Genomic DNA, 21,251 nt, shown 5'->3' on the forward strand with positions numbered 1-21,251 from the left:
AAACCCCCCAGTAAAGTGACCATCAGCCCCCAACTCACAGTAAAATGATCAGCCCCCCCAGTAAAGTGACCATCAGACCCAACTCACAGTAAAGTGATCATCAGCCTCAGCCCCCCCAGTAAAGTGACCATGAGCCCCCCACTCACAGTAAAATGACCTTCAGCCCCTCAGTAAAGAGACCATCAGCCCCCCCCAGTAAAGAGACCTTCAGCCTCAGTCCTCGCCCCTCCTGTAAAATGACCATCAGCCGCTCTAGTAAAGTGACAATCACAGTTAGAAAGTGTGCTTAGTCCTGGGGAAGGAATAAATAAATAAGGAGGTATAAAATGAGAGAACTACAACTCCCAGCATGTCCAGGCCGTTATTAAGGGATATCAGAGGACATTACAAGGGAGGAGGTATAAGAGGAGAGAACTACAACTCCCAGCATGTCCAGTCTGTTATTATTGGATATGCGCGCGTCATGTCTCCTACAAGCATAGTTGGAATAAGTGTCGGGGGCGGAGATTGTAGCAAAAAAAATATATTATTTATTTTTTTTGCTTTATGAGCGGAGTGTCACGTGACCCCTGGACGGTTCTCGCGTCACCCCGTTTGGGTGCCTCTGTTCTAAACAATCTTCAAATGTAGCACCTCTCCCCCACCAAGTAATGATTATAAAACGTACTCCACGATAGCAGCGTGTTCACCTTATTCAGCGCACGTCCCCTGTAGAATAATACTGACCTGAGTGACACAGAACCAGAAAGCAGAGGAAGGTCCTTATTCCATCCATTTTATGTCTGATATTTTTGCATTTTCCTCTCTACATAACTGGACTAAGGCGGAGAACATGAACGTTTCCGAGAATCTCAGCTCCAAACATTTGTGTTCAGCACTTTCACTTTCCATCTTGAGAGTTCAGAGGGGGAGTCCCAGGCTTAACCCATTCTTCACATACGGCAGATCTCTTCTTTTCGATTTTCTCAGTAAGGCCCGGCCTCCTTCTACTGAATATGATTATGGACAGGGGAGATTTCTGCCATCTTACGGTCCAGGTGATCAGTGTGTGTCTATAAGATGTTTTATTGCCCGGTAACTTCTGGCCTAAGGAAATTCTGCAATTGATATTTTATTACGGAACCAGAATGCCATTGAGCGTGCCCTCAGTTATAGGGTGTAAAAGGAGGAGAAACCAGACGAGCCTTACACCTTATCATCATGTTCAGACAGTAACACCGTAGGTTCTGGAGATGATGAATTTTGAGCTGAGAGAGAAACTTCTTTGACAGCTGCAGTTTGTGTTACATATTTTATAATAAACGTTGTATACGGATTTAATTATGTAACATCAATCCATGAATTACAACACAGCGTACAAATAATCCGGCCCTCAAAATAAGACACTTATGTCACATATACTGGCTACTAATATTGTATATTCCTTATGTCTTTTCCTTTTTGTTTTTATTTATTATTCCATTTTTGTCACTACTGATGAGAACCGCCTGAAGACAAAAATAAATATGGCCGCCTTAGTGGTAAGGGATTGTATGGAGCTTATTAAACAGTTGAGTGACTTTAAGATGTGGACACAGGCCAGACATAGTAGATTCACTGCAGTTTGAGTAAAATATTTTTTTTATTACAGAGTCCAGTTATGTATTTTAGTATAACGTTCATTCATTATGAGTGTGATGTGTTGATGAAGCTGATGGGCATGTACTACTAACACAATACACTGTAACAGCTTGTAGAATACTGACCAGGGCCGGGAGGAGGGGTAGGCGACCACCAGACATTCATTACTTTCTGTATATAACCATGATATAGTAATGAAGGAATGACACTAACTTCCATGGTCTCCCTCAGGAGTCAGGATTTCTGTTTCTTCTCCAGGTTCTGCTCCCGTGTCCTCAGTGACCTCGTCTTCTAATATAATCTTCTTATCAGACGTGAATATTCCTTTAAACCTACAAAATACAACACAGATTATTTCTCTTTTTCACCTTATTTCTAAAGTCACACAGATCAGGATGTTGTTTCTTGTCATGTCGGGCTGTTCTGTATACAGGAGACGTCTGTCTGTGGATCCGCTGCTTTGTCTTATTAAGGGGCCGCATGTAGCACCCGCACAATCTAGGGGTACAGAGGTAAGTGACTCCTCAGGGTCTGACCACAGGAGATCACTAAGGACTGAGGACTGTATAATCCACTAAGTCATGAGAGAAGGTCCCTGTATATACCGCGAAATCCTGAGCAGAAATCATACAGTCACCTGAGACTTGCTGGATATGGACTGTACATGATGTAGTGATAGTGGTAATAGGAATAATAAAAATGAAGTTCATATAAATGGCACCAACATGATCCACCGCAGCTTCAGGACAAAGTAACATCTCACAATGAAAGAAAAGCAGAGAAAAACCTGACCCAAAGAGCTTACAATCTAAAGAAGGAGGTGACGTGGATAATATGTGCAGTCACTGACCAGGGAAATCCAGCATAAAGTTATCTACACAGTCATCCCAGACCCCCAGTAATTCCAGCACTGGAGGAACCAGCGCCCCATAGACCCCCAGAAATGTCAGACACAATCCCCACACTATAGAATGACTGATATCAGCATTCAGTGACTGTATCCTCCCCGGCTGTGACTTATAAGGGTACGTGCACACGACCTCTTTTCAGACGTAATGGAGGCATTTTACGCCTTAAATTACGCTTGAAAAAAACACCCCTAATACGCCTACAAACATCTGCCCATTGCTTTCAATGGGAATTACGATGTTCTGTTCCCACGAGCCTTTATTTTACGCTTCGCTGTCAAAAAACAGAGTGTAAAAAGACGCTCCGTAAAAAGAAGTAGCATGTCACTTCTTGAGGTGTTTTTTCCATTGAACACTATGAAAAACGCCTCAAAAAACGTCTGAAAAGGAGAAAACAGCACCGTAATTTCAGCCGTAATGGCATGTTGAGGCGCTTTTTACTGCGTCCATTACGGACGTTAAATGGAGCTGGTTTTCCATGGAAAACGGCTCCATTTACGTCTGAAGAAGTGACAGGCTCTTCTTTGACGCGGGCGTCTTTTTTACGCCCCGCCTTTTGACAGCAGGGCGTAAAAAAATTGACTGTGTGCACAGAACATCGTAAGACCCATTCTAATGAATGGGCAGATGTTTGCCAACGCTATCGAGCCGCATTTTCGGACGTAAATCGAGGCGTAAAACACCCGATTTACGTCCATAAATAAGCCGTGTGAACATACACTAACACTGATCACATGATCGTCATTTACTATATAATAACCATCAGGACTAATAGTAGAACTTACCATTTACCGACAGCATTTGCAGCAGTGTTTGCAGCAGCTTTTACAATGATGTTTTGCTTTTTTACACCTGGAATAGAATAAGATGATTTAGTAGAAATGAAACTGTAATGTTATAATGTAAAATGAAAAATGTGGTACGCTTTGAACCAATCCACAGGCCAGATTTTTTGGGTATTATACTAAATATTTGCGCTCCAGTGTTGCCTAATCTTTGACTTCTTCACTAGTCCCATAAGCAGCACAAGGCCCTAAAGTTTCCTCATCTCCGCTGCATCTACGGGGTCCACCTCTGGGGTCCAGCAAATGTTGATGTGGATTTTTTAGTGAAAAACTACTGGACCTAAAAAAAATTGTCTGGGCCGTCATTGTGCATCATTGCGTTTGAGAGTCATAACGTTTTATTTTTCGGATGATGGCGCTGTGTGAGGGCTTGGTTTTTGTGGCACGAGCTGTAATTTTTATTGGTTCCATTTTGGGGTACATGAGATTTTTTTTTATCACTATTTATTACATTTTTTGGGAGATGAGGAAACCAAAAAACAGCAATTCTAGCATTGTTTAGTTTATTTTTTACAGCGTTCACCGTGCAGTATAAACAACATGTTAACTTTATTCTGTGGGAAGATACGATTACAGCGACACCAAATTGATATTGTTTTTTTTAAGTTTTACTACTTTCCCACAATAAAAATACTATTTTCTACAAAAAAGATGTTTTAGTGTCGCCATGTTACATAGTTACATAGTTTGTACGGTTGAAAAAAGACACATGTCCATCAAGTTCAACCAAGGGATCGGTAAGGGGAAGTAAAAAATGTATACACATAAGTGCTTGTTTGAGACAAGATGACCAAAAAAAGAAACGCTGTCATAAAATTTTTTTTTACGGTGTTCACTGTGCGGTAAAAATAATGTGACATTTTTATAGTTCAGGCCGTTCCGAACACGGCAATACCTATTATGTATAGTTTGTTTTTTTTTTAAATTCTAATTATGAAGGACAGGGAAACAAGGCAATATTATTGTTTTTATTAGTTAACCCCTTAGTGACCAACAGTACGCCTTTTTACGTTCCTCACTAATGGGCTTTAGGCTAATGCGACGCCTTTTAACGTGATCGCATTAGCCTAAAGTAGCGCCGAAATAAAAGATCGGGGCTCCGTTCTCTCAGCTACCGGAGGTAGCTGAGAGTTCGGGGCAACGACCAGAGACCATAACGAGTGGTCTCTGGTCACGTGATCGCCGTGAATCGCTATTTCACGGCGTTCACGCTAAACCGGCGGATAATCGCCATTTCTCTCTCCTCTCATGGAATAACTCCTTAGAGAGGAGAGAGAACGGGTAAATAGTGCGCCCCCCCCTCCCACGTCCGATCCCCCCCCCGTCCGATTCCCCTTCATGTCCGATTCCCCCCCCCGGTCCGATCCCCCCCCCCAAAATGGCGCCCGAGTGCGCTTTGCATAACTTACCTGTGTCGTCATCTGGCACAGCAACAATCAGGGACCGTTGTGACTGGTCCCTGATCAGGTGATCTCTGTGATAAAACCTATCACAGAGATCACTGACAGTTATTTTCAAAACACAGCCAGGACATGGGCTGTGTTTCTCTCTCCTCCCATTGTAGTTGTTCTGAGAGGAGAGAGAAATCAGTCTAAGTCCTGTGCTGTGAAGAAAGAAAGTGATAAAAAATCATAGTTCTTATACACACACATATATATATATATATATAATATATCAAATCTATATTAGCGTCAGCGCTAGATTAGCGTCAGCGCTAGTTTAGCGTTAGTGCTAGTTTAGCGTTAGTGCTAGTTTAGCGTTAGTTCTAGTTTAGCGTTAGTGCTAGTTTACCGTTAGTTTAGCGTTACTTTAGGGTTAGGGCTAGTTTAGCGTTCGTGTTTAGGGCCGTTTAGAATTAATTTTACGTCTGTTATATAAAAATAAAAAAAATATAAAAAAAATATATATATAAAAAAAAAAAATATTTGTGTAGTTTTTAGGATTTTAGGTTTACTTTAGGGTTAGGACTTATAGGGCATATATATATATATATATATATATATATATATATACATACACATCTATAAATATGTCTCAGCGTATGTACAGCGCGGAGCAAGCCTACGCCTTGCTATGTTCCGACACTTCTGAAAGCGAAACAGACACCGCTTCAGAATTTGTTCCAGACAGTGACAGTGACGATTCTAATTCCACCGCTGAACCCCATAGTCCTATGGTGGTGGATACGTCAGTCGCTGTAGAGGTGTCAAGTGCAGGGCCGAGTGTTGCAGTCCCTCCCGTGATGTGGGATCCTGCACTATCATTTTCCCCCCAAGTACCCCAATTTGAAGCGACCCCAGGAATTAGTGTCGACGTCCAAAATTTTACCCCCTATAATTTTTTAAAATTATTTATATGTGATACGGTCCTAGACTTGATAGTCCAGCAGACTAATCTGTATGCTAGGCAGTTTGTTCTACAAAAGCCTGCATCTATGTACTCCAGAATGTGGAGCCCCACAAGTGTCCCAGAAATAAAAAAAATTTTAGGCATTACCCTCAATATGGGTTTGGTTAAAAAACCCTCTGTCCGGTCCTACTGGACTTGTAGTGCTGTCCACGCTACCCCTGTATTTGCAGCAGTGATGTCCAGAAACCGCTATGAGGCCCTAATGCGATTCATGCATTTTACTGATAATTCCCAAGTCCCCCCAAGAAGTGACCCAGCTTATGATCGGCTTAATAAATTAAGGCCATTAATCACCCTTCTAAATGATTTATTTTTAAAGTTGTACACCCCTGACAAAAATTTGTCAGTAGATGAATCGCTCATGAGCTTCAAAGGGCGTCTTTCCTTTCGTCAATTCATCCCTTCCAAACGAGCCAGATATGGGGTGAAATTGTACAAAGTTTGCGAGAGCACAACGGGTTACACCTGCGGTTTCAAAATCTATGAAGGCAGGGACTGCCAAATTTATACCCCAGGCTGCCCAGAAACTATTGGCACCTCTGGCAAAATTGTGTGGAACCTAATGGAGCCATTTCTGCACAAGGGGTACCACGTCTATACAGACAATTTTTATACCAGCGTTGCCCTTTATAAAGCCCTCCATGCTGCAAATACAGGGGCCTGTGGGACAGTACGGAAGAACAGAGTGGGACTCCCACAACAGTTGGTGTCCAGGCGTTTGGGAAAGGGAACATCCATGGCCCTTGCAAGTCAGGAATTGCTTGCAGTGAAGTGGGCCGACAAGAAGGATGTCTACATGCTGTCCACCGTACACACGGACACCACTGTGGCAATTACGGAGAGGGGGGCTACCACTGCAAAGCAGAAACCTGTCTGTGTAACAGACTACAACAAATTTATGGGGGGTGTAGACCTTTCCGACCAGGTGCTTCAGCCTTACCTGGTGAAGCGCAAAAATAAGGCCTGGTACAAAAAGGTAGCAATCTACCTCATCCAGGTTGCTACCTATAACAGTTTTGTTATTTTCAAAAAAGCCCAAGGAACGCTCACTTTCCTTCAATTTCAGGAGAAGGTCATTGAGCATCTCCTTTTTGAGTCCACTATACCGGCACAATCCTGCGAATCTGAGGATGTGCGCAGGCTTTCAGAGCGCCACTTTTTACACCCTATTCCCTCCACTGAGACCCAAAAATATCCCCAAAAAAGGTGTCGGGTATGTAGCAGGCATGGCAGGAGGAGGGATACCCGCTTTTATTGCCCCATGTGTCCATCAAAACCAGCCCTTTTTAACTATCCCTGTTTCGAAACCTTTCACACGGTTGCAAATTACTAGAATTTAACACAAAAAAAAATAATGGGTTGGGGGCCTTTTTAGGGAGTCAATTTCTTTATATTTTCTTTTTAGTTCGTGGGCTTTCCAAGTAGGGATTATTTCTTGTGGGAGAGGTTGTAGAGCACATTTTTTTCAGACCGTGAAACTAATTTTACCCCTTATGATTTTTTTTATTTATTTGTGGGTGATCAAGTGCTGGAATTAATTGTCCAGTACAAAATCCCACATCCACAATTTGTTTATTTTGACTGTTCTTATGACTATGTCCTGCCACATACAGCTGTTACATTCCTAATTCTGTACCGTGATACGGGCATGATCTTTTTTTTTTATTTGGAGGATCTCTAATAATTGAGCTGTTCCTTATCATAACACCATGGGCTTTGTTACGGTTCTTCTGGAAATACTGACATCATTTTGGGGATTAGTGATCCTTTACTGTTCCTATAGATGGTTTTGGACACTGTCCTTTTATATATTCTGTAGGTGATTGGTTGTTTTGTGCACATAGCGGTTCCTACCTTGCCGGGCAGGGGTCTGTTATGGTGTACCGCGTCACTTGGCACATTCGTCCCTCATAAGGATTGATGGAGCTAAAGAGACGTTGTACAACCAGTCACTGAAAAAACAAATCCTTGTCATGACAGCCCTGCAGGTGTTCTTCTATCTAGTGAACAGACTCGAGTTTGCAACATAGTTGGATACATTTTCCTCCATTTGTTTGAAGATATTGCCCGTCACTCCAGTACAGTTTATTTTTTCCTCTCTGACTGATTTTATATTAGGACAGAATTCTGTCCACAATGACATCATAATGGCACCAACTGCTTCTTCAGCAAGACATAGTCATAAGTACAGGCAAATACGTCTATAGCAACGTGTATCCGTTATGAATACACGGCTTCACTTCTATTCTGTGCCGCACAAATTTATTAATGTGGCATATTTCTAACAAAATAACCTTCTACCACGTCTCCTCTATTTCATGTGGAAACGTAATAAAAGCTTGAAGAAAACATTATATACCCATAGTGTCTGAAATGATACCCATTATTTCCTCCTTTAAAAAATTTTTGGTCCGCATGCCCACTACACCACTAGATGAATACCTTTAGGGGTTTAGTTTTTAAAATGGGGTCATTTCTGCGTGGTTTTTTTTTGTTCAGGCAGCTCAATGCCTCTAAATGCATGATATGGGGCCTAGAATTTATTCAATTGTGCCCTGAAAGCCAAAGGGTGCTCCCTCTCTTTTTGGCCCAGCCACACGTCTAATAAGCAGATTGGGGCAACAATGAGAGTATTTTTGAAAACAGGAGAAACAGGGTGATAGATTTTGGGGTGTGTTTCTTCATTTTCATGTTCGCTTTACAAAGAAATCGGTCTTCAAAGTGATACTTTTATATAAAAAGTGTTTTTTTTATTTTATTTCACCAGCTATGCATTAAATTTAGCAAAAAACTGTGGGGTCAAAATACTCACTACACCCCTAGATAAATACCTTAAGGGGTCTAGTTTTCTAAATGGGGTAGTTTATGGGGAGTTTCTATCGTTCTGGTAGTTCAAAACCTCTCCAAATGTACAGTGGGGCCTAAAGCATTTTCAAGCAAAATAGGAGTCCTGAAAGCCTCCGGGTGCTCCCTTTCTTTCGGGCCCTGCTGTGTGTCCAGGCAACACATTAGGGTCACAATGGGGGAATTTTTGAAAACAGGAGAAACAGGGTGATAGATTTTGGCGTGTGTTTCTTCATTCTTATAGTCGCTTTACACAGAAATCGGTCTTCAAAGTGATACTTTTATTAAAAAAGTGAATTTTTATTTTTTTTCACCTGCTATGCATTAAATTTAGCAAAAAACTGTGGGGTCAAAATACTCACTACACCCCTAGATAAATACCTTAAGGGGTCTAGTTTTCTAAATGGGGTCGTTTATGGGGAGTTTCTATCGTTCTGGTAGTTCAAAACCTCTCCAAATATACAGTGGGGCCTAAAACATTTTCAAGCAAAATATGAGTCCTGAAAGCCTCCGGGTGCTCCCTCCCTTTCGGGCCCTGTCGTGTGTCCAGGCAACGCATTAGGGTCACAATGGGGGCATTTTTGAAAACAGGAGAAACAGGGTGATAGATTTTTGGGTGTGTTTCTTCATTCTCATGGTCGCTTTACAAAGAAATCGGTCTTCAAAGTGATACTTTTATGAAAAAAGTTAAATTATATTTTTTTACGCCTGCTTTGCATGAATTCTTACAAAAAAACTGTGGGGTCAAAATACTTACAACACCCCTTAATAAATACCTTAAGGGGTCTAGTTTTCAAAATGGGGTCACTTGTGGGGGTTTCCACCATTCTGACACCTATGAGCCTATGAAAACCTGGCTTGGTGCAGGAAAACAAAATGTACTACAAAATTTATAAAATTATTACTTAACTTGTAAGTCCTCTAAATTGCTCAAAAATTAATTTTTTTTTTCAAAAGTGCTGCCAAAATAGAGTAAAGAGATGGAAATATATATTTAATAAAAAAAATTGTACAGTATGTGTGTACATATGTGACATATTGCAGTTAAAAATAGGGAAAAATGATAATTTTTACAAAATTTCTTCAATTTTTCTATTTTTTAAGTTATTTCCGCAAATCGTATCAGTCTACTTTTACCACTAAAATAAAGTACAACATGTGACGAAAAAACAATGTCAGAATTACTTGGATATTCAAAACTTTCACAGAGTTATTCTCTGATAAAGTCACACATACCAGATTTGACAAATTTGGCTTGGTCATTATGGTCCAAACAAGCTTGGTCACTAAGGGGTTAAAACCTTTTATTTATTTATTTTTCGTAAACATTTTTTTTCCTTTTTTTTTACACTTGGGGACTTGAAGATCTGATCTTTTGATCCCCTGTACAATACACTGCACTGCTTATGTCACCTAAAAGGCTTACGTACCTGGCCGACCTCGAAGCAGTTGCTAGGCTTGCTGGTGGCCGTAGCAAACATCGGCACCCGCAATCTCTTGCGGGAGGGGGGGGGGGTGGTCCGGTGGAGTACGGAGGGAGCCCCCTCCCTCTGTCAACCATTTAGATGTGCCAGTCGTTATTGACTGCCGCATTTAAGGAGTTAAACGGCGCCGATCGGTGGTAACTGAGGTCGCCACCATTGCAGTGGGATGTCAGCTGTATTTAACAGCAGACACCCGCTGAAGAGGAAGCGAGCGCACCTCCTGTGCCCGCTTCATCTACAGGGTGTGACTGGACACACTGGTGCGGGAATGTAATGTTAATCAGGACGTACAGTCATTCCCATTTGTGTTAAGGGGTTAAACATTAGTGACCAGAGCAATTTCCGTGGTTTTGCTATGCACAGATATAACGCAGTATAACTCTGTATGTGTTTTATGTATCGATGTGAATTTTGCATTGTTTTCTTGGGACGTGCAGCGATTTCTTTAGTGGAGGCTGCATCAAGTCCCAGACTATTTTGCCACTGCATCCTCGCTCACTGGGACATCCTGGGGATTAATATCACGGTCTTTTCCTTCATAGATTCTAAAGGCAGATGTGTAGCCTGTGCCGCTCTCTCAGAGCTTGTAGATTTTAACCCCATATTTGCTCTCTATGAGGGGATGTACTGGCGGAATGAGAGCCCACCTTTATAACTCATGAGCGATTCATCCAGCACTAGGTTTTTTTCGGGGTGGTACATTGGCATAAATGACGCCTTCAAAAATTTTATCAGGAGCCTTATTTTATACAGGCGGTCACGGCCTAGATCAGGGGGGGGGGGGGCTGGTGATTGTCATTGAAATGAAGGAAGCGTATTAGCACCTCATCTGCTTCTGGGCAGAACGGCTGGAAAAACAGGCGTGGCGTGCGTAGGGCTTGTTGCCCAATATGATCGGATTGAGGGCTTTTTCACTAAACCCATGTTAAGGATGAGCCCCAAGTATTTGTGGGGTGCCACTGTTTTGCATAGGAGGACGTTGGCTTTTCAGAATAGAATTGGCGAGCATACAGATTGGTTTGGTTGACAACGTGCTCCAAGAGTTCATCTGCGATGAACACTTTAAAAAACTCAAGGGCTGTAAAATTTTCCACATTAATATTTATCCCTGGTGTGGCAATAAATTCTAGAATATTGGGGGAAAATGTTTCTGTGGGTAACCACTCAATGTATTCTGGGGGAATAGAGTGGGCCGTGTTTTGCGGTACTTCAGCGACATGCCCTGTGCTTGTGAACTTGCATTTGCAGAAAGCGTATCACTATCGTCGCTATCACTGGTAGACAACATTTCTACCTCGGACGCGGTTTCTGTATCACTTTCATCAGATTCAGAACATAACATGGCGTGTGCCTCTTCCACCGTGAACCTCCTGTGGGCCATCCTAACAAAAACACAGACGTCACACAAGCAAACTTCACAAAAAACGGACGTCGCACACACAAGACTAACTCTAAAACTTTTTTTTATATCTTATATTATATATTTTTTTTACGAGTCACACACGTACGCTACAGAAAAAACTGCCTAACCCTAGGCTAATCCTTGACTAAACCTAGACTAACCCTGAGGATAACCTTAGCCTAGCCTAGGTATAAAATGTATATATTGTATGTGTATATATATTTTTTAACAGTGTGTCTTTTTTTTTCACTGTACAATAATCTCTCCGTCTCTTTCCACACAAAGTAGCAAGTGTGAGGAGAGACAGAGAGGAACACACTTATTTAACCTTTGTGATCACTGTGACTGATTCTCACAGTGATCACGTGATCGGAGACTACTGCTATTGGTGTCCAATAATCGCTCTGAAGTCTTAGGCTGTTGCTACCAGCCTTGGCTTCAGAAGCAGATCGCGCGATGTGTGCAAATCACCTCCTGAAGTGCCGCCGTGAAATGGTGGCGCTTTAGAAGAACTAACCCAAATGGCCGCTGTAAAAAGCATATACAGTGGTCGTTAAGGCCTACACTGTGGTGATTAAATAACATTATATTGTAATAGTTCTGATTATTACGTACGTGGCGATACCAGTTATATGAACTTTTTTTTTTTTTTTTAACATTATGGAAAAAATTGGCAACGTTTTTTTTTTAAAATCTTTATTTACATATTTTTTTTTATAAGTCTCCCTAGGAGACTTGAACAAGTGATCGTTGGATGGTTTGCACTATACTAATCTATTGCAGTATTTCGTAATTTTGACAGGCTCCTATTAATAAGAGTACAGAGGGACATCTGGGGGCAGTACCTAGCTGAGCGGCCGCATTTTTTTCGGCTCCGGTTCCAGCTCCTCACCGCACGAGCCGTGCACGCCGCTGACTTGTGGATTAAACACCAAAAAATGTGGTAGCAAAGGCAGGTGAGCTGGGCACAGTGACAGCCCAATTTTTCGGGGGTCCGAGAGTTGCATCGCCGTCCTAAAAGCCATAGCGCTATCAAACGCCTGACATTTTACCCGCCCCCGCCCGACTCACTAGCTTAGCGCTGGCTCAGAGCCCTGCAACAGCGGAGCCCCCGATGAGAATAATACAGCCCCCACACGTCTACCTAGTGCTACTGACACGGAGACAACAGGGGACTGCTTCTAATGCCCGACATTGTCTCAGGACGTGGTCCACGCATATTTGACCCCTGGCCTGTACGCCTGACTAAACAAGCCTGCTAACTGAGGCATAAATTGGTATTGTGGCCATCTATAAGTGGTTTACTTGCATTTTCTATATTGACAGTGCTCCTAGTGCTCTTACAAGATCTTTTTCTGCTGGAAATACAGCGCTGTTATTGCACATTGCTGCAGGGCTGCAAAGCTCATTGACTCTGCCTGCCATCCATTGAACCTACGATACCCTCCTCACTATCTGTGGCACGCACTGTTATTTCACAACCTTCTGAATAGACTGACATCCTGCAGTTTGTCCGCATCTCTTCTTCGCCTTCTGATACCATTAACCATTATCTGCAGGAGCCCCTATTTGACCCTTTATCTGATTGAAATTCACTTAGTACAGATCTGTGATATCTTGAGGTCTTATTCCAAATTATTTGTATCCTCACCGACACTAACAAGCTACACTGGTCTACATGGTCGTTTCGTCCACCAACCATCTAAAGCTCCAAACACCATGTTAGAAGATGTGAGTGCGCGGATGGTCTGAAAGTGCTCCCTACCTGTTCTGTATACTCATTGCCTTGGAGATATGAAAAAATACTTCCACCCATCAACTAGTGTTATGAACAAACGTAATACTAGATCTTCTATTACTCTGAGTTCTCTCCACTCAAACCAAAAAGATGGCAAATTGAAACCGCACAAGAGTACACCCAAAAATATGGAGACGCCTTTGCTTACAACAGAACCTCAACCGACCCCCACCACCTCACACCCGGGCTCTTCACCTTCATAATCTCCTCCGTCTAACCCTGCTGACCAATCACTCTCTGACCAAGCCCAGGTGGCCGTTGTGGCACAGGAGGTTTCCCGTCTTCTCATCCTGATGTTTGACAAGCGCTTGGAAGCACTACATGCGCTGTCTCAAATCACAAAGTGATAATGCAAGTTTTGTTATTGTCAAAAGTGGGAAAATTGTGCTGGCAGCGAAAGTTCTAAAAATCTTTACACTCACCTATTTGTAGAGGTCCTATACTTATCCCTAAGGGATCCTCCAGGCTTGGATGCTCCACTCTGCAGATGATTTCTGATCCTTGGTCGGAACTTTTTAATGGGGTAAAAGTCAATGAAGCTTCACAGGAGTAAGTTTTATCTTTCTGTTCCTTCTTCTTCTCTGAGATCTTGTATGTTCTGTCCTTCTCTAATGATTCTATGGGCAGAGCAGTCGCGTCTCCGTCCTTCTTTGTGGACCAGATAACAGACAGATGATCAGGGAAATACCCGGATATATTACAGGTCAGTGTGGTTTCTTTACCATCTTCCAGCTCTGGGACATTGATAGATTCAATGTGCGGACGCCAGGGCAAATCTGTAACATGTGAATAAAATTAGTTATTTACAATAGACTCTGTATGAGCGGCACAGATTTTCTGCGTGTTAACCCCTTATTGAAGAGCAAGTGTTTGATTTCTGTGACTGGTGGATTTGGGTGAACTAGAAATCTTGGGCTGCATACAGTTACATCTCTCTGTAATCACATTCTGCAGGTAAATGAATATTTAGGAGTAGTTCAGTTTGTAGAACATAAATTCTAATAGTGAACATGATAAATAAAACTTCCTAATGTGCATTGTGTTCCACATCTGCAGCTTCTCACTCTGACGCTCGTCCTTCTCCCCTAAAGATGTTTTCTTACAGCTATTTTCAGGGGAAGCCGCGGCTCGCTACAGCCGCAGGGAAAAGGTAGTATTACATGGCAGCCATTCAATCCATTTTAGCTCATAGATAAATGTGGAGAATACCTCTTATATCATGTCCATATGCCCTAGTAGAACATATGGGCATTCGGTTGAAGGTGACAAAAAAATGGATTGTACTCTAAAACACCCCCCTGATTCCTTCTGTATGCCACTGTGCACAGTGATCTCCTAAAGACCATTATTGTTCCTAAGTCCCACACAGAGTAAGATGTAATGCATTCAATCTTCTCGACCAAGAGATAGATAGATAGATAGATAGATAGATAGATATGAGATAGACCGACAGATGTGAGATAAATATTAGATGAATAGATATACGTTATAGATATAGATAAAAGTTTTACCTCTGATACTTAGTGATCTTGTCTCTGGCGTCTCCATAGCCTCGTGCTTCCACGCTACAATGATTTTTATCTCTGGATCATTGAATGAATGATTAGAAATCCGGACAACACTGGTGACATCATATGTGAGATTAACCTCCTGTGTTCTAAATGTTTCCGCAGCTGATAATTCATATTTACGAGATGTATTTTCCCAGTGCCAGGAGATTTTTATATCTTTAGGGTAAAACTTCTGTAAATTCAGAGAGAACTGAACACGAGATGAATCTGCCATAGTGATCTCTATAGGATCCAACATTTGGGGTGTAGCTGGAAGAGAAGAACCAGAAGTTTGTTCCAGAGTCTATAGTAGGAGTAGTGTATTGTTCTAGAAATATTCCAATTCTGCTCTAGAACTAGAAATTATACTCTAGTAATTACGTCCCCGCTCCCATGTTCCTTGTATGGAAGATATAGTTCACTAATTTAAAGACTATATAAACCTTTGTAGGTTTTTTGGTTTTTGTTTTTAAGGAAATATGTTAGATGTTTTAAATTGTCATTAATTACAAATTTTCTTTACTTTTTGCGATGTAGCTTCTATGTTTGCACTATACATAGAAGCTGCATAGCGCCACTGTAAGCCAAATCTGTCAGTCTGCTGACAGCAGCTCCTGTGTGCCCCTAACACACAATCTAACCCTAATACCAATCACATCTAAGTTCATCAATTTAGTTGTGATCAGTATTTGGCTATTGTCACACAGGACAGATACGCTTTGTAAAAGTACACCGCATATCTGTCCTGGAACCCACAAGGTGTTCCACCTGAAAAACTGCTACAAATTGTGGTGACGTTTTTTGGGCGGGATCTCCGCTGCGGAAAGCAGTGGTTTCAGAAAAAAAAAAGTTTACACTTACCTTGTTCTCTGTTATCTTAGCGATGCGTCCCTCTGACCTCCGTTTTGTCAGGCCTCCTGGGATGACGCTGCAGCCCATGTGACCACTGCAACCTGTGATTGGCTTCAGCAGTCACATGGAATGAAACGTTATTGCAGAAGGCTGGCCTGGACGGAGAACAGAAGAAAGTGTCGCTATGACAACGTTGAAAAGGGTAAGTATAAGATTTTTATTAATTTTCCGCTGCAAAAATCGCAACCCTTGATATTAGTTGTGGGTTTTACCTCCTTATTTAATTCAATGAGGAAAAACCACAACAGAAGAGCAGCGTTTCCAAAGCATAAATTGACATGCTGCGGATTAAAACACATTTGTGCGTTTTTTTCCACATCGTGGGCATGAGATTTTCTAAATCTCATTCACTTTGCTGTTACTGTAAATGCTGCAGAACTTCCACACAGAATTCTGTTGCAGAAATTTCACAGCGTTTACGCTACAAGGGGATCCAGCCTTAGGGTCTAGTCACACGAGGCAGATTGTGTTGCAGAGATCCATGCACCTACTGCAGAAACAGCCACATTCAGATGAATGGAATTGCGGAAATTTTCAGTCGCAGAAGTGTGAATCACCCCAGTTCACACAGAGTTTTTTGAAGGCAGAAAAAGATCTGGCTCAAAATTCACTTAGGAATAGCCTGCGCTTTTTTGCTGCAGTTCCCTCAGCGTTTTTTGTCCGTGGCCATTGAAGACTACAGGCAAAAAACGCAGCGAAAAACACTCGGAAATGAGCGCTGCAGGTTTTTTTATGCCCCACACTGATTTCAGTAGGAGGTCAGAGGCAGAGACCACGGCAATAAGAGACATGCCGCTTTTTTCCCCGCGAGCAGCTAAAAGCTGGCCGGGGAAAAATACGCCTCTACCTCCCCTTGAAATTTCAATGGAGGGAGAATTGGGCCATTTTTTGGCTCTGATTCTGACGCTGTTTCCGCGTTAAAATTTGCACCAAAGAGCTCTATGTGGAATGGGCCTTGGGGTATGTTCCTATACACTGGATCATCTGCAGAATTTCTGCAACAGAAAATCTGCAGTAGAAACTCAGGAGAGCAGTGTGTGGCACTATCTACAAGAGGGCAGTGTGGCATTATCTACAGGAGGGCACTGTGGCAACATCTACAGGAGGGCACCATCTACAGGAGGGCACTGTGGCACCATCTACAGGGGGGCACTGTGGCACTATCTACAGGAGGGCACTATCTACAGGAGGGCACTGTGACCGTATCTACAGGAGGGCACTGTGGCACCATCTACAGGGGGACACTGTGGCACCATCTACAGGGGGCACTGTGGCACTATCTACAGGAGGGCACTATCTACAGGAGGGCACTGTGGCACCATCTAGGTGGAGAATTGTGGCAGCATCTACAGGGTGAACTGCGTGTGGCACTATCTATGCTGATTTTTACGCTACGTGTAGTGGAAAGTACTTTTCTGCTAGCTTAACCATTTATTTCAGAGCTTGTAGTATAAAGAACTAGGCTGGTGTATATGTGCAATCCTATACTCGTAGAGTAAAACCAGTGGGTAGTGGTAGTTTGGCGAAAATAACTTAGTTTATAAAGTATGCATTTGAAATCCCCCCTTCAAACATCCTGTGTTTGCCCCGAGGACCGCCATTTGGCTTATGAAGAACAGATTTTGCTGGAATGGTTTTTGCATGCTACGTTGTGTTGTGTTTGAAGAGAATTTTAAAAAAAAATGAATGCGCAGCAGATCGTGCAGATTGAAAATGTGAATTGTTCCACATATATGCCATTTTAGTAACCAATATATGGTGCCCAACATATTGTGCCGCCGGAGACTTATCCGCCACAAATTGTTATGTGAGTTCTCTCAGATACAGTAATACCCCACATGTGGCTGTTAGCTGCTGCCTTAGTACACACAGGGCTTATAAGGGAAATGGCATCATTCGACATTTGAAGCCTACGTACAAAGCCTCAAAGACGTTGAAATATTAAAAATTTCACTTGAGACAGCCACGCCACAATTTTGTTACGGTAGTGAACCCAAACATGCCAATATTCTACATGTGGTGGAATCTGCTGCCTGGGCACATGGTAGGGCTCAGAAGGGACGGAGCGGCATGCAGCTGGCAATTATAGTTTTGCGGATTTTCTGTTTCCATTTCTTGTTTGCAGAGGCTCTGAGGTGGTAGAATAAGGGAGACCTCTGAAAAGTGACCCCATATAGGACATATGCTTTTGACATATGCGCAGGTTAAACTACCCTGGTTCTGTGTGACAGATTCCGGAAAAAAGGCAGAGAGGCACTCATATAAAAAAAAAAAGATATGCACAGGTACCTAAGGGACCCGTGCTCACCAAACATGGAGAAAAGGAATACACTCAGAGTAACTCAGCTGATTGATGTTGCTACTGGAGCTGGTACGGCCGCTGTTATAGCCTATAACCGAGCAGTAAGAAGAGCTTCTAATGGATGTGGATCCTTCCTGTGATTCCAAGAAGGGGCTGTCACAAATATCAGCTGTTTGCTGGTATTTAGCCGTTCTGTGCAGATGCCCGTACTTCAAAGGGGGATGATGGCAACAACTTCCTGTGTAGGTGATCAACATACTGAGATACAGCTTCTCACCGCTCCGTTTCAGAATACAACAACTGCTTCACCGGCACTTCTAGCAGCATCATCATTCAGCTGAGTTACTCTGAGGGTATCACACACGCAGTGAGCAAAAACATCTGAAAATACAGAGCTGTTTTCAGGCGAAAATAGCTCCTCATTTTCAGAAGTTTTTTAACAACTCGCGTTTTTCACAGACGTTTTTGAAGCTGTTTTTCAATGGAGTCAATGAAAAATGCCTCAAAAAATGTCCTAAGAAGTGTCATTTTAGGCGCCGCATTTTGACAGTGACGCGTAAAACAAAGGCTCGTGGGAACAGAACATCGTAATTCCAATTGAAAGCAATGGGCAGATGTTTGTAGGCGTATTAAGGGTGGTTTTTCAGGCGTAATTCGAGGCGTAAAATGCCCAAATTACGTCTAAAAACAGTGCATGTGAACATACCCTAAGTGTCTTCCTTCCCTCCACATCTGGTGAGCACAGGTCCCTCTAGAGCCCACACATTCTCTTCTTTGTAACCTTCATCCTAGGAGCATCTCTCTGCCCTTTTTTCCAGGATCTGTCACACAGTAGCCCCCGGTCCCATGCACGCTTACAGAATATAGCTTTCAATTATATATATATTTTTTAAAACAAATAATAAACATAGTAAAAGTAGTCATACAAGTAAACATACAAACATACAATTGCAGGAATACAAAGTCTACGAGATTAGGAATACACCCACACAATGTCATAACGGTCAGATATGCAGTGTTAATTGTTTAACAAAGATGGGCAACCTACTCATAACCAACTGTGTCCCCATGTAAATATCATTATTACTGAGTAGTCCTGTGAACCAGTTACAATAATCTTCTAACTAACTAAACTGGAGCCTAGTGGAGCAGCATACACACCCAAGTCAGCTAGGAAATGACATTAAAAACAATATAGATATTACGTTCGAGACACTTTCAGTGCCCCCAAAGTGCCCTTGCGGTCCTCTATCAAATACCAAGGCGAGCCAGTGAATGGGTCAATTATAGTATGCAATTCCAAACTAGAAAAATAATTTGTAAGAAACAGCTTCCATTTCCCAAAGAATTTTTTCGCCTGTGTATCCTTGTGTTGTAAGATGCTGATTCTATCTAAATAGAGCAATTTCCTCATCCCTTGAATAACTAAACTTAGGTTAGGAATATCCGCTATTAACCAATTCTGGAGTATACACCGCTTTGCCACCATAAGTTTGGCATGAGCTTTGGGAGGAAGATGTGTCACCTCCGCATTCTCCAGTTCTCCATCATGTTTTACATTAAAAAATATTTCCATTGGTCCCAAAATCCCCTTAAATTTGCTCACTTGTTGCAATAGTGATGCTACCTCCCTCCAAAATGGTTGTATGTTTGAGCATGCCCAAAAACCATGATACATATCTGTTCGTGGTGTATTGCTCTGAGGACAGGAAGTTTTCCTTTCGTGTTTGGTTATGGAAGGGGGCAAAGTGAATGCATAAATTGTGCGGTGGATGATCTTCAGATGGGTTTCCCTCCATTTCTCGTTGTTAACATGGGCCCTGAAATCTACCAACCCCATTTCAATATGTTTTTCAATGCCTGGCAAGCTTTCAATTTATCATGGAGATATATGAATTCACTATGCAGAGTAAATCATAAAAAGGGAATCAAATAAATAATAAAATTCAATGTATGTATGGTATATTCTGAAGCAAGCCTTTATGTTTATTTCGGGGCAAGTGTCGCACTGATAAATGGTGTCAGTTCTGGTCCCCCCTTTGGAACACACTCTGTAGCTTTTCAGGGATGTTCCCTTCTTTCTAGTCTTTGGGAATTCACTTAGAATATGTTTCCCTGGTACAATGTGTGTGGCCTTCTTTCCAGAAGTACTGCCCCCCCCTTCCTTGTCTCCAAATATTAGTGCCTCTATAACCACCTATTGGAACTCCAGAAATGTCCGCCTCTGGCCTGCACATCGATGTAGCACATAAGCATTATATAATTCCATTTGTATGATGTGCATGGCCAGTTTCTTGTACCACTCCCTCAATTTTCGCATGGTGCTATACGGCTTCTGTACTTGATCTGATGGATAAACCCCTTTCTTGTTCCTATGAGAGTGCAGGTTGCAGTCTGGCTTGGGGGTTTCTGTATTGGTACCTCATGCTGAAGCAGGGTTGTTGCTTTCGCTGTGTGGTGTTGTCACTATAAGGACACCACCTGTTGTCCTTATACTTGACACACAATTTGTTGTCACTGCATAATGCCCTGCTCTAGCCTTTTCTACATTTTTGTCAAAGTAACCACCTAGGGAGGCTTCTCAGTGGCACATGCCGCTGTGTTTCTGGAATCGCTGGTATAAAAATTATCCAATTATCGAAGCTGGCCTGTAGCCTATTAAATGGCAGAGCAGGGAGATACCGCCCTGCTCTGCCATAGTATTCAATAGTATCTGCGTCCCAAGGACGCAGATAGTATTGAATGTGGCGTCGCTACAGCTGTAGAGGCCATAGCGGCTGCTAGCAGCGCCACCGGGCATGGGGGAGCCATGATGGCGGGCAGCACGGGCCTCTTCATGCGGCAGCCACTATGGCTGCTACAGAGGAAGTTACATCACTGCACAGATCATACAGTGTTTCTTCAGAGAATTCAGCAGACACCACCAGAGCAGCAATTCAGTGATGGGGGCTCACTGATCAGTGAAGATCACGGGTGTAAGGGGTAAATCTTCAAAATATCACTGATTCAGTGATGGGGAATCACTAAGAGGTGATTTTTGGCTTATTTTTTAAAAATCTTTTTTATGATCGGTGGTGAAAAATCTGTGTTTCAGTATGTGACGTGTACTTGAATAATGCCTGCTGTCTCCTCTTTGAGATCAGATCCTGCAGATCCCTCTTCTGTATAGAGATCTTT

General features: G+C 42.3%; 1 protein-coding gene across 7 annotated transcripts in view; it reads right to left on the reverse strand.

The window, feature by feature from the left end:
- LOC142656004 (uncharacterized) overlaps positions 1-21,251 on the reverse strand; it is a 130,319-nt gene that overhangs the window by 27,101 nt on the left and 81,967 nt on the right. For all 7 annotated transcript variants that reach the window (XM_075830807.1, XM_075830805.1, XM_075830806.1 and 4 more), the window contains 4 exons: positions 14,822-15,130; positions 13,733-14,086; positions 3,314-3,380; positions 1,834-1,952 (listed from right to left, as the gene is read on the reverse strand). In XM_075830807.1, the coding sequence (XP_075686922.1) occupies positions 1,834-1,952; positions 3,314-3,380; positions 13,733-14,086; positions 14,822-15,130 (849 nt within the window). The remainder of the gene's footprint in view (positions 1-1,833; positions 1,953-3,313; positions 3,381-13,732; positions 14,087-14,821; positions 15,131-21,251) is intronic.

The sequence above is a fragment of the Rhinoderma darwinii genome, chromosome 6 (assembly GCF_050947455.1).
Source record: "Rhinoderma darwinii isolate aRhiDar2 chromosome 6, aRhiDar2.hap1, whole genome shotgun sequence".
Classification (NCBI taxonomy): Eukaryota; Metazoa; Chordata; class Amphibia; order Anura; family Rhinodermatidae; genus Rhinoderma; species Rhinoderma darwinii.